The sequence below is a fragment of the Cariama cristata genome, unplaced genomic scaffold, assembly GCF_000690535.1.
Source record: "Cariama cristata isolate BGI_N322 unplaced genomic scaffold, ASM69053v1 scaffold6819, whole genome shotgun sequence".
Classification (NCBI taxonomy): domain Eukaryota; kingdom Metazoa; phylum Chordata; class Aves; order Cariamiformes; family Cariamidae; genus Cariama; species Cariama cristata.
The window spans coordinates 37,913-52,151 of record NW_009633969.1 but is presented as its reverse complement, the minus strand read 5'-3'; the positions used below and the strand labels follow the sequence as shown (position 1 = coordinate 52,151).

At 38.0% G+C, this 14,239-nt stretch overlaps 1 protein-coding gene across 1 annotated transcript in view; it reads left to right on the top strand.

The window, feature by feature from the left end:
- The window catches only part of LOC104166882 (neurobeachin-like), a gene marked incomplete at its 5' end in the record, with an annotated part of 26,141 nt that extends 12,523 nt beyond the window's left edge, over window positions 1-13,618 (top strand). Inside the window, 4 exons of the mRNA XM_009706977.1 lie at window positions 4,994-5,095; window positions 8,714-8,901; window positions 9,630-9,781; window positions 11,838-13,618. Coding sequence (XP_009705279.1) covers window positions 4,994-5,095; window positions 8,714-8,901; window positions 9,630-9,781; window positions 11,838-11,928 — 533 coding nt within the window. The remainder of the gene's footprint in view (window positions 1-4,993; window positions 5,096-8,713; window positions 8,902-9,629; window positions 9,782-11,837) is intronic.
- Window positions 13,619-14,239: the final 621 nt, after the last annotated feature.

Sequence of the window (14,239 nt, the reverse complement as noted above, 5' to 3'; positions counted from 1 at the left end):
GTTCAGCAACCTGCCAAGGTTCCCAAAGGAATTTAGTGGAAGAAATATGAAGAGAAGCTGCAAATCCTTATTCTCCTCTCCTCCACTCTATTTTTCCTTTTGGGGTCTGGATAGGTGCAAGGTACCTGAAAGTCCACTCACCTGGGTGAATTGTTTGTAGATATATACTGTGCTGCTCACATTCCTCAGCAAATATACCAGTTCTGCCAGAGGTGAGAACGTTTTGAATATATGAATATTTTTCTGTCAGCAATCTTTCTTTTACAGCCATTGCTCCCTCAAGTTGTGGACACTATTCCTGGCGATTTCCTGGTTTGAAATACTCCTATTTTTGGGTCATAGCCTTACCTTTTCATCAAACTCTAGAATGTTTTTTTTTCTGACAGTAAAAATTCAAGGCTATTACATTTTCACGTCCATGAGAGCCATAGTATTTTCTAAGATTTTTTTTTTCTGATGAGTATCCCCTCAAAAGTGCTAATAGTAAAGTAAATAGAAAAGTAAATTATTTTTGACAAATAATTCAGCTATAGCCTCCTACTTGCTTCCATCAAAGTCAGAGATGAAATGGAAGCTGGAATTTGCCTTGTGCTCTCATGATTCTTTATACAGAAGACTCCTAGATGTGTCCCCATAGCAATCTGTACGTAATTCCTGGAGAAGGACAATATGACAGAAATAGTAACACTATCTGTTCTCTTTCTTTTCTTCCTCTTGTTTTTCCTTACCATGTGAGGTCCCCATAGCAATCTGTACGTAATTCCTGGAGAAGGACAATATGACAGAAATAGTAACACTATCTGTTCTCTTTCTTTTCTTCCTCTTTCTTCCATGTGAGAGCACCATTTGTTCCAGAAGAATCTTACAATAGTATTAAGCATTATGTTTTACAGAGGGAAGGGAAGATGTATTTTATTTTAGACTTTGTAGAAAATCTTGTTTGGAAATACAACGCAGATTACTATTTTTTTTTCCTTCTGCCCTCTAGTAATTCGGTTCAAAGGTGCTCCTTTGGGGAAATTACAGGGAGTTTACAGTGATGGTATCTCAGTTCATAGATAGGATATTTTCACCTGCAGTTCCCTCAGAGCTGCAGCCTTTGACCTCTGGCTGCATCCATCAGTGCTGATGTGACAGTGACAGAATATTTTGCTAGATTTTGAATGATTCCTGGAGTTCACAACTTCTGTCCTTAGCAATAAAATGTAATATGACTGAGGTTCTCTTCCTCATGCTACAGCTTTTCCTGTAGAAAGTGTCACTGAATAATTTTTAATTTGAGCCCTGAGGGGAAAAATCCCATTTTCAATCACTGTCGGAATGTTACTCCTAATAATGATATTCCACCATTAATTTGTATTTACTGAAAAACAAGACTCAAAGATCTATGTTTCAGGGCAGTTGTTTCTTAGAAGCATTTTCCTTTATACATCAAGAAGCCAATTAAATATGCTTCTTTTTCATATTGTGACATTTTACAGTTTCATGATATTGTAGTGTTTTTCTAGGAAACACTGAGGAAAATGTCCTTTTGAAAATTGCATTATTTCTTTTCCCTTAAAAAGTTTCTAACCATCTAATAAATTCAGTCATTCACCGTTGCAGTCTGAGGACACTACTGTGTACACTTCTGTAATCGGAGCTTAAGCCAAGATGACCCTTGAGCATAATTCCTCTTTTTTCTAGTAGGACATACAGAAGTTAAAAAAAAAAAAAAAAACAAAGTGGAAAATTCTGAATTTAGTTGAGTAGCGTTTTTTTTTCACTTTTCTGTAATGAACTTGGAGAAAAGAAAACCTCAAAAGGAGATGGGGTTCTCAACAGCAACAATGATGGGAAATTATAAAAATCTGAATCTCAAAATATAGCTAATCTTTGATGGGATACACGAAGCGTCTTTCTCTGTTTCTTCCAACATCCATCCTTCCCTGGCAGTAAAGCCCGGTTTTCAGTTCACATCTTCCATTTCCAGACCAGAAAAATTCTTTTCTTGCAGGCTAGATTAAAATTTGGGAAAGTAGGTTTTATTGGGGTAGCTGTTTTCATTACAGATAGGAAAGTGTTAATGTGTCTGTACAATGCAATGATAAGACTAGGTAGATTGACCCACCTTCTACTATTGGGTCCGAAACTGAAGTCCACAAATCCATGGTTGGTAGTTCTCAGCTGGTTCAGAAAGAGAGTAAAATACATGGAATCATTATTAAAGTTTTGATGACAGGAGACATTAGGGTTTGGCAGGAAATACTGTAGATTCACACTGAATTTTCAAGAGCTATTGTTATATACAGTTCTGGCTACCCAAGTTTTAAGAAAGAACTTGGAGCTAGACAGGCACAGAAATGGATTGCTACAATGACTAAAAAATGGCAAGCCCATGACTTCAAGGAAGTTTATAAGTGTTTGGTTTCTTTAGTAGAGTCAAAAGGAAAGACCAAGAGGGCTAATTTATTCTGTAAGTACGTGAGTGGGGAAAACATGAGAGGGAGAAGACCTGAAGCGAAAGGGCAGTGCTGACACAAGACCAAAGAGATACAAGGTAGACAGGAGTAAATCCAGACTGAAAATCAGAGTATTTCTGTCCTTTAGAGTAGGAAAAGTCTGGAACATCCTTCCAAGTCACATACCCAGATAGCCATTTAAGTAATTTATTAACAGGTTTATATGATGTGAGTGTCTGCAATAAAAAAAACCCCTAAATTCATTGACCCAGAAAAGTCTATCCAAGCCTCCATTCCTAATGCATATCTTTCAGAAACCCATGCAATATTGCTTAACTACTGAGGTAGTTCCTCTTTAAATTTGTTTTAGTGTTTAACTGTTTTTCCAGTTAGGAAACTGCATTTTATTGCAGGGTTGAAATGTGTGCAGCCATTCACCTGTTGGACCTCGCTGTGCCATTAGCTGCTAGATAAATTTCTGGGCTATTGGACATCTTTTATGCCTGTGACTCCCAGATACAGTGATCAAGTCACTGCTTTGCTGCCTGGGCAGTGAAGAGAGAAAACACTTTTAAACACTGTACAGCCTTCTGTTTTATTCTCTATATCAGTTGTGTGACCCTCCTTTAAGCTCATTTCTGTAAATGTGGGTACGAGACTTCAATCTTTCCGGTCTACAGTGGCAAGGTAGTTCTTGACTCCTATTTGCTAGTATTGCACTGAAAGTTAACGTTGAGGGAGTTTTCCTTTCTGGCTCCATAAATCCTTCTCTGTCTCACTGCCTTACAGAACAGAATCTCCTGTCCAGTGAGCAGAGCTTGTGCTCGTCCAGGAACGTCAACCTTCCACCTGGCTGCAGTCAAGATAAATAAAATAAATAAAACTCATTTTACTACCTTTTCATTTAACTAGGCAATGCAGAGAATGTTATAATGACTTTCTCTCTTCATTATACAGTTGCCCATGAATCTTTGTATCAGTTTTATATATAACCATATCTTACCAGCAAAGATTTTATATTATCCTGTAGATAACATTATTGGTTAGTGTTTAATCAAGAATCAATTCCCAGCTCCTAATTGGACACCCTGATTTCCAATATCCTAATATGTAGCTCATAGTAGATACCTTATTATGGACCAAAAAAATTTTAAGATCTGTCATAGAACCAGCTTCTCTACCATCCATGTTGTCCACAGTCAGTTCTACATAAAACAGATTTGAATCAAAACATTGTATTACTAAGACAAATATCTTGAAAAAAATACATGGAGACCATTTTAACATAGCTGTCTTTATCAACTTCACCTGTCATCCTGTCAAAAACAGATAAGAAGCTTGCTTGACAAGACTCCCATTCCAGTACAGCATGGCAGTAATGAGATTTTTCTTCCAGTTCTTTGTTGACAGAACTGTGGATTAACCATTTTGTTATTTTGCATAGGATTAATGTTACAGTAATTCATCTGTAGTTCCCTAGTCATTTATTTTATCCATTTTATGTATTTGAACTACACTGGCAGAGCTCCAGTCCTTTGGAATTTCCCAATTTTCTGTATTTCATTTGTGCAGAGTAAATATAACCAGGTAAAATCTGTGTTATCTAGCAAGTGGCTATTTTTTTTTTGTTACTGATTAACTTTCTTTACCTGGCAAAGCAGTTATCAAATACTGAGCAATTCCTTGCTGCATATAGGAGTTTCACTGTTAAGATGTCAGCGTCTGTTATTATTAGAAACAACAGAAATGTTGCTATTGGTCATATAAACACTCCATAAATGCCTACTTGTTTGAACCCAAAATAAAATACATTTCACTCCTGAATATAATAAATAAATATTTAGGGAGTAGTCTATCCTAAGCGTTAATAAATTAAATTTTATAAAAATGGCATAGGTATCCATAGTGATATATATAAAATGATATATACTCATAGCCATTTTTAGGTATAATTTTAATCTATAAGTATTCAATGTGTCTCTGAATCAATAACGTCTATGCAACAGTAGTATCTTTCTAGTACAGTGCTGTTCCTCCTTTCTTTTTTTCCTACCCCGTTTCACAAAACAAATTATGATCATTAGTACAGGAACATCCTCAAGCTACTCTTTAGGTTCCCAGCAGAAGTCTAGTGACATATATGTTCAACAGCAGACCTTTACACTACAACTGCTTTTAATACCACCACACTTTGTGTTCTTTATCTGAAATACATATTTTCAGTATTTTTAGGTCATAAACCAGCAATGTATTGTTGTCATTTGTGTATTGTAAACAGCACACAGTCCATAATTTCTAAACCAAAAAAAAGTTTGCTTTTTGTTAATGTATGAATTAATGCATTGGGAAGCTGTGCTTATGAAACTTTATGATATCTGAATATATTTTGCTCAGAAACCTAAGTATAAGGTACTTAGGCACACTGCATCTCTCTGGTGCTTACTGATTTAAGGCAAATTACAGCAAAGTTCTCTTGTTGATAAAATAGGTCTGGTTTGGCATTCCTCTGTTGCTTCCTTTTTTGTTTTTCTTCTTGTATTTTTTTTTAATAGGCGATTATCCAGCTCCTCGTGCTGTTCTAACTGGTCATGACCATGAAGTTGTCTGCGTGTCGGTCTGTGCAGAGCTGGGACTCGTTATCAGTGGTGCTAAAGGTCAGAAATGTTTTTATGATTTAGGTCTTAACATTTTTAGAGCCTTTTTTAGTGGTACTTCTCAGTCTTCCTTCAAGCCACGTACACTTTAATTATCCAAAGTCCGCTGTACTAAGATGTGCTGTAATTCTGGGGGAATCTGCGGCAGCTTACTCTGAACGTTATTACTTACTATCTGGACTTACAATGTTTAGAGACAAATTAAGTTGATCATTCCTTCCAACCGTCAGCCTGTGCTACTATTTCCCCCCCAGATCTAGAAGAGTAGTTGATAAAAATTTATACAATAATTCGTAATGACATCTAGTGATTTTAAAGAAACCTGTTGATAGACACCGGTATTTAGGGGAGGGGCAGCTCCAAGTGCTCCACCCTGATCTCAATTGCATGGCAGTTTGTAGGACCGACCTCAGTCTCCTTGGCAAGGGAAGCAGGGTCAATTTGCTTGGTTTTGGGTCTGTGGATAGCATTTCATCCAGTAGGTTTTTTTTATAGTGGATACCAAATACTGAGCTTGCAGGATTGTTGTTACCTCTCTTCTATTAAACTTTTTGAGCCATCTGTTCACACTTTCTCCCTGTTACTTATCTGTGGAATCCAGAGTATCCAATAATCGCTAATACAAATGTTCAAAGTACCTTTCCAAACTTGCAGCGGTCTCCTGTGTAACTGGTAATCAACATAAATTAAGCACCCACCTCAATGAGTGTTTGCTTCATCTTTCCTTATTCTGTTTCTCCTTCATTTGTTCCATTTTACTTGTTCTGCCCACCTTCTCCTTTTCCCCTTAGCTCTATTTCCACTTTTCTTCCCCCACTGCCCTCTCATTCAGCTTCTTAATTTGGCAAACTGCGTGTCTTTTTCTCTTTTCCTTTCCTGTTTGCCCCCCCCTCCTCCCCCTTCTCTCTTGCTTTCTTTTGTGCTACATTATCTCTTCTCCCTTCTTATTTCCTTTCATTATATTGCCCTTGTCCTTCCTTAAGGTTCTTTTTCCTTATATATCTTCCTATCTCATTTCCACTCCACTCCTACATCCACATCCAGCTACTTACTTTCTCTGTATACAGCAATGCCTGTTTTATTCATCCCCATGGATATCTTTGTACTCCTTTTTAAAAAGTTTGCTGCTTCTGAGGGTAAAAAGGATGTGATGCTTGTTCTACCCACTTTTGCTCACAGCTGAGCTCCTGGGTTATCGTCTTTTATACCGCCTTAGAGCTCAACATTTATTTTCAAAGCTGAGTGTGAAACTTTTGAGTAAAGGCATTTTTAACAGGAAATCCTAATGGGTCATTAACTCTTGTAATGACATACTGTACAACAGTTGCAGGCGAAGTCAAGACATTGATGAAAAAAATGTACAGTGACACTGAACCTGAAGTTTTTTCTTGCAGCACTGCCATTTCTTATGTTTTAAGGCAGCTTTATACACTCTTCCTGTTGTAATAGTGTATCCTTTCCAACTATCTTTTTGCAAATTTCCTCTTATTAAAATAACTGGAATCTGTACTCAGTTATCTTCTGCTTCATGAAGTATATGATGCTTTGGTAACTTATATAGTGTTAGAATCACAGAATCGATGAGGTTGGAAAAGACCTCTGGGATCATCGAGTCCAACCTTTGCCCTAACACCACCATGCCAACCAGACCATGGCACTGAGTGCCACGTCCAGGCTTTTCTTAAACACCTCCAGGGATGGTGACTCCACCACCAACCTGGGCAGCCCATTCCAATGTCTTAACCACCCTTTCTCTGAAGAAATGCCTCCTCATTTCTGGCCTGAACCTCCCTTGGCGCAGTTTCAGACTATGCCCTCTTGTCCTGTCACGAGTTGCCTGGGAGATACAGGCTACTGGAGAACCAAGGACTTTTACATCAAATCCAGAATATGTTTGTAATTGATCAAGAGGAATGGAGGCCCAGTCTGTCCCCTGAGTTACTCTTCTCACGTTCTTCCTCTTCAAACTCTAGTCCATAGATACACGCAGAGAGAAAACCATTTTTTATTGCTGGTTTCCAACAAGATACCTGTTTTAAAGCTGCTTCTTCATTTTCCTTTCCACTTTCTTAGATTGCCTTTCACGGCAGTGCTGCATCGTTCTGCCGTCCTGCCCGAGCGCTGCCGGTGCTCCCTCCTGTGCAGGCTGTCCCTGCGGAGCCGGCTGCGGCACTGCCATAGCACGTACAGCACTCGAGAACCTTTTGAGGCAGGGAGACAGCACCTATAGGACTCCTCTGAGAAAAACCCTGTGCATCAGGTTGATATTTGCATGTTCTTATCCCACAAACCCAAAAGAGAGCAGTCAGTCTGTATGTCTTTACAGTAGCATCCTAAATCAGATTTTCTTTGTGCCTTTTCCTGCCCATGACCACTCAGCTATGAAGGTATTACACTTTTCTTTTGAAAAATCTAACATGGTAATTATTCTAGAAGTGGAAGCATCACTTCTTATAACATTCCAGCACTTCAGTATTTCCAAAGCCGAAACTCAAATATTTGAGAAGATAAATTGATTCTGTTGTGATCGTATCCCATGAACCCAGTCAGGCTTGAGGTCTCTGCATAAGTCTTTATGCAAGCACAGATAAAAACCTGTACCAGAGGGCTCACAGATGAATGCACTGGTGCTGTGATTCATTCTACCTGGGCAAACCCAGCTGCTGTGTGAATTTTAGAGAAGTTAGAAGGGCTTAACGTGAGGTGGCTGAGTCTGCCAGTATGAATTTACTTTCAGGGGAATAAGCCAGTTGTATAAGGAAGGGATTACTGTGCTGTCCAGGAGTATCCTGTGATTCATAAAGGAAAACATTTAGTATTTACCGTGACTCATTACATTTATCACAGAAGAGACTCTTCTTCTTAGTAGGAATACAGATCTCACTTTCAAAAGAACTTTTCTCGTAGATCTTGAAATGGAAATAGCCTAGTTTTGCATCTTAAAATGTAGATTTCATAACTGGTTTTTTCTTCTTTCATCAGCAGTAATAAAAAGACATTAAAATCTCATATTAAAATCTCTCTGGAGTAAATGGAGTTATACTGCGGTCTCCTAAAAGCTCTTATAGTCCAGATATCATAGTAACTCTGTGGGCTGTCAAATGACTGCCATTGTTAAAACAATTCAGGAGTGAAATCTATGCATATAATATATTCATTGGGGGAGCGGACCTACAGGAACTGCCATTGTCTATAGGAGAAATAGGCAGTGATACGATTATATGCCCTCTGGGAGTTGCTCCTACTAGTCACTGATAGGGCCCCATCTGTTTAATGTGAATGGGCAGGCTAAAGAGAGTTCATGTTGTTGGAGGAAAGCAGTGAGGCTGAATGCTTGGAAAGAGGAAAGAATATTTTAGAAGATCAACGAAAACTCCTCCCAGTTTAAGTAAATAATAAACCACCACTTTTAGGCATGTTGTATCTATTTTCTTAATACGCTAACTCTTGCATTTCCTTTTCTGTTGCGTATTTTAAGTTCTTTAAGCGAACATTGCATCTTCTTTTATCTATGCAGGACTAATGGGATATAAATGTGTATTATGCATTGCCTTTCTGCACAGCATATATAGTTTGCATAAGCAGCAAATGTATGATGGATTATGTTTTCATATACAGAAGGTCCTTGTCTGGTACACACAATTACTGGAGATTTGCTGAGAGCCCTGGAAGGAACAGAAAACTGCTTGTATCCTCGCTTAATTTCAGTATCTAGTGAAGGTCACTGCATCATCTACTATGAACGTTTTTTTTTCAGCATTAATGGCAAACTCTTAGCTCAGATGGAGATCAATGATTCAACCAGGGTAAATCTAAATACAAACAAACATTTGTTGTGTCTCACCGTTATTTATTAAAATAAATTGAATTTATTTGCCATGTAGTTTAAAGAAAGTCATGGATGTAAAATTGCTGCCTCCTGGTTAAGTCATATTCAAACACAGAGCCTCTTGTTTCCATCTCCAAATGCAAAAAAGCACGTGAGCTTTTCCAGAATAAGTAAGAATAAATTATTTATGATCCCACACAATTCCTGGAATTTTTGTTTGGAATTAAATTTCAATGGGAAATCCTTCCTTAAAACAAAATGCTCTCAAAAGAGTCCATTCTTCATTTATTAGCCAAGACATGAATTCATGCCTTCAGGGCTCTGCTCTGTCACCAGCATTTGAAGCAGCATTAGGAATGCAGATCGCTGCTCTGCTTTAGGTGTTAGTGATGGCACCAAGTATTGTAGGACAAACATCGAAATGCCGTGTGCTGAACTCAAGTCTTGGCAGGGCAGATTCAGTTAAAGAGCTTTTTGGTTATATATCATGTTTAAAACCACACAGTTGTTTTATTTAAAATTTGGAGATCCAAAATTTGTAGGTTTATTTTTTCATTGGGGAGAAAGGGGAGTGGGAGCCTCTTTCTTCAAATTTAAAGTGGGCAGAGCAAAAGAAATGCTTACAAGTTGATTAAATTTTTGTAATATTAGCCCATTTCCATAAAAGCTAACTGTGTGCTTGGGTTTTGTCTTTTTCTCCTGAAGGCCATCCTCCTGAGCAGCGATGGGCAGAACCTGGTGACAGGGGGAGACAACGGTGTAGTGGAAGTATGGCAGGCCTGTGACTTCAAGCAGCTCTATATTTACCCTGGCTGTGATGCTGGCATAAGAGCTATGGATCTGTCTCATGATCAGAGGTGAATTTGTCATTAATATTTGTATGTAAATGGTAAAATTGCATATACACCTCAACGAACTTCAAGGTATGAATTTATCGTACGCAGGGGTTAATAGGATGTGGTACAAAACCATTACCCTTGTTGCTATCTTGTTGTTTTTTCCGATTCAGCATTTTTTCTGATCCTTGAGTCTCATAGCGTAAGTGCTTAGCATTAAGGTGAGGTCTTATATCGTTGAAGTCAGTAAGCCAGAGACTCAGCTAGGAAAATATGAGAAAAATTACATTAACTTAAGAACACAGGAATAGTCAGACTGGATCAGAGTGCAGTAATGCCTATTAACCAATGCCTTAAAACCAATTACCAAGGTTTATGGTACATTTCTGATTTTCAGCTATGCAGAGCTTGAGAACTTCTTGGGGTTGCACCTAGACTATAATGTGTAATATTATCGGTGGATCTATCTACCAGAAGTGAGTGTGGTCCTTTCCTTCGACCTTCTTGAGAGATGGAGATCCAGTGTACAAGCCTAGATTTTTGCAGTCACTGCTGTGGCACTAAAATGCACACTGTAAATGTAAAAGATACATGAACCTGGTTCCTTAGTCTTCTCTTGTAATGTGATTATAATGTAAGCCTATATGTTGCATTTATGCAGGGTTATGAGTGGATTTGCTGTTTACATCATGCATCAGTCTTATATTTCTTATTAATATATAAACTCATGACATGCAAAGAATTCATAGGATGTTAGAAAAATCATACAGCATTCATTTCAGTTTATTTTTCTTACACTTTTCAGCATTCCTATGCTATGTACCCATTTTGTAAAGCAACAAAACCACTTATGAACAAAATATGTACCTAATTAGCTAATGTATGAGTAGATGACTTAAAACAAGTTTTTTTGTCTCAAACTTAGTCTCATTGAAGCTGACTTACTGGAAGAGGCCTATTCGCTTCTGGAGTTTTGCCATGTTATGTATACAGTACTGTGTTCTGTTCGAAGAGATTTATTTACACTGCAAAAAATTTCAGCTAGCCTGTTTTCTCTATCCCTTATTGCAATACCAGGCTGGGAAGCCTCAGTTGTGCAAAGTGCTTTAAGGACCTGCTTAGCTTTAGTCATATAATTAAGCAGAGAACAGCTTTTGTATGGTTTGAAAGAGATTGTGATAGATATCTAATCCAATTTTAAATCTCAGCTACTAGAAATAGAGGATATGTGATAACTGGAAAAAAACACCTCGACTATTGCCACTAGAACAACATAAATATGGGGCTACATTTCAATATGAGGCTTTTTAGGAGTACCAAGGTGCGATCAGCTTATGATTAAGAGATCAGTTCAGTTGTCTTTGCAGAGGCATCTCCTTCTGGCTGGGGGACCCTCGGATATCTGGCTGATCCCCACTGCAGCCCCAAGCGCAGAGCACACCACAGGTCCTGCAGCCAGCATGGACGTGCCAGCCATCCTGGGGCACCTCTGTGGCACGAGGTGCCTATAATTAGGTGGCTGGGTTCTAAAACATCTGAGTGAAGGTGTTTTGGCATAGGTGTCTTCATGTGAGCTACAGGAATAAGCACGTGTAATAACCATGGCTATTTACTTGCTACAACCTGTGGAGGGCTGCACTGAGGGTACTGATTAGGGACTAATTTGGTGGCTTACCCATAGCTAGTTAGTACTGAGATACCTCGGAGGTCTGAGGTAGGTACCTGGGGTGGCACATATGACAAAGGACCTAGTGAAGACCCACACCCTTCTGGAGAGGCAGCTGGACGGGAGGCAGGGTATGTGAGAGCATCTCAAATGGCATGACGCTTTTATCTATGTGAAGGCGACTGAATAGACCTCTACATCTCCCTTGACCGTAATGGGAACATGGAAATTAGGCTCATATGTTGATACCTAAATGTCGCATCTCCATCACAAACTGAATCCCACCCATGAGCTTAATCTTCAGACAGTGTTGCAAAAAGTGCCTCGTTCTTTTAGCTTTTTTACTGTTACTGGTAAACTATTGCTTGAAAAGGTAAAAGAGGATGAACAGAACCATCTTTTCTTTTTCAGAACTCTGATTACCGGCATGGCTTCTGGCAGCATCGTAGCTTTTAATATAGATTTTAACCGGTGGCATTATGAACATCAGAACAGATACTGAAGCGGAATGAAGAACTGAAAGCCCAGGTAAAGCTGAGAGCACAAGTGCTGCAATGAAAGGTGTAGTCTCTGGTGGAAAACCACGTCTGCATTGACCTCCGTTGTACATTCCATTACACCCAGCAATAGCTGTACATTGTAGTCAGCAACCATTTTACTTTGTGTGTTTTTTCACAACTGAACACCAGCTGCTGAAAAGCAAGCTTGTATCATGTAAATTATATGAATTAGGAGATGTTTTGGTAATTATTTCATATATCTTTGTTTATTGAGAAAAGGTAGTAGGATGCGTCACAAGAGACTTTTGAAAATTCTGGGGAACCTTGTGTCCAGTTATTTCCATGTTTAGGCTTTGAACCTAACATGCATCCCATCTCCAGCCTCTTTTCAAGCTGAGATAAAAAAAAAATACGTTTGATACTTTGTACATCAGATGCACATCTTAACTTTAAAGGGATACTTTTGTAAAAGTAAAACCTTGTATAAAGAACAAAACTGTTTCTTAATTTTATTGTGGAGTTACAACTTGCATGTACTTTAAACCTGATGTCTTGAAGGAATAGGTGCATTCACACAAATCAAACTGGAGATCTGCCTAAGGGTACAGCTTGTGTTAAAGGGTTGAATTTGGGTGCAAGCAGTAATTTTGACATTTCCACCAACACATGTTTTTCACTTTTTGAATCTAAACTTTACCCCTCTTAAGTGGAGTTCTGCTCATGAAGCATTTGGATAAAAAGCCATCATTTGCCATATTTATACTTTATACAATAGAAATTAAATTCCTCCCTTTTAAATTCAAAGACTAGACAGAAAGGGAGCAAAGAGGAAGTTCAGTTTAGTGCTTTGTAATGCTTAATGACTCCCAATACAGAGAAAGTGCTATACTTCTGGATTATTAGCATTTGGCATAAAAATCATGGGCAAGAAAGCCCCTAGTGTTTTTTTCCCTTATTTTCCCTCTGAGCAGCTTGGTTTATTTGACAGCCTTAGCTTCATTGTAAAAGTGACTGAGGTTATTCTTTTCAGTTCTTCTGAAAATCTCACCTGAAGCCACTCAGACTAAGGCACTTCATGTTTTACAATTCTGTAATGATAACTATTGGAATAATTTTCTGCACATTGTACTGATCAAATTACACACCCAGGGGTATATACACTAATTCATGTTTCTTCTTTGTATATTTGGTGACTGTATTGTCATAGATGTACATATTGTGTCAGTAGGGCTATGAGGCATGTAACAGGAATGTAATTTTCTCAGAATTTACACTCACTTGCAGTCATTTATTTAAAAAGATAATGGATTCTTTGTATTGGCACTTTGCACCAGAAACATATCATTATTTATTGATGTGATTACTTATTTGTTATCCACCTTGTATTAGTAAGTTTAGCACTGAATTTCCTTCTTCATTGTTGTTTGTATTTATAAGATTCGGAATCATGGGGATCAACGTAATGATTAAGTTATTCATCACCCGTCTGTAAGCAATATCTTGAGTTTGTAGCTTAGAATTGGGAGACTATTGAACATCTGGAAGACAAGTTCATTTCATCTTGAGATCATGGTGAAATATTTTGGATATATAAATTCCTTAAGCTATTGTAACCATGTTTTATTGCAAAGATGTAAAATATGCCAGATGTGTGTGAGTTGGAAATCAAAAAGAAAAATAAAATATGCAAAGAATTCAGTGATTGTTTTTCATTTCAATGAACTTTTCATCAAAACATTCACATTATCATTAGGCCCAAACAATTATTTTAAGAAATCTTCTCTTATATGCTATATATGTGCCAAAAAATTATGCATGTCTCAGTGGCTGTATTTCCTGGGGTCTCAGGAAATAAAACGGAGGTTACAGAGTGTGTTTTGCAACTCTTTTGGTCGTCAGTACATGAAGAGAAGCTACTAAAGATATTTTGATCAGCAGAAACCTTTAAGGGCTATTTAGGATCCTTGTGAACAGGCAATAATCTTGTATAACAGACCTCACAGAAAGCAGAGATCTGATGAGAGCCATTTTGGGTCTCTCTATATCTGATAAGATGGAATTATTTTCATCTTATGTGGGACATTGAAACTTAGAGATCTACACTCCCTGCATAGCAGAACAAAACAGGTAGGATGATAAATTGCCTTTTGGAAATGCTGGGGTCCCTACAAAGATTATAGCAAGTAAGTGGAGATAGATAGTTATCTAAATGTCAGATGTCTAATTTAACATAGCAATGGTAAACAAAATACTATCCTCAAAATTAGAAAACTCCCGATTGATTAAAAAGCAGAATAAGAGCCAACACTTCAA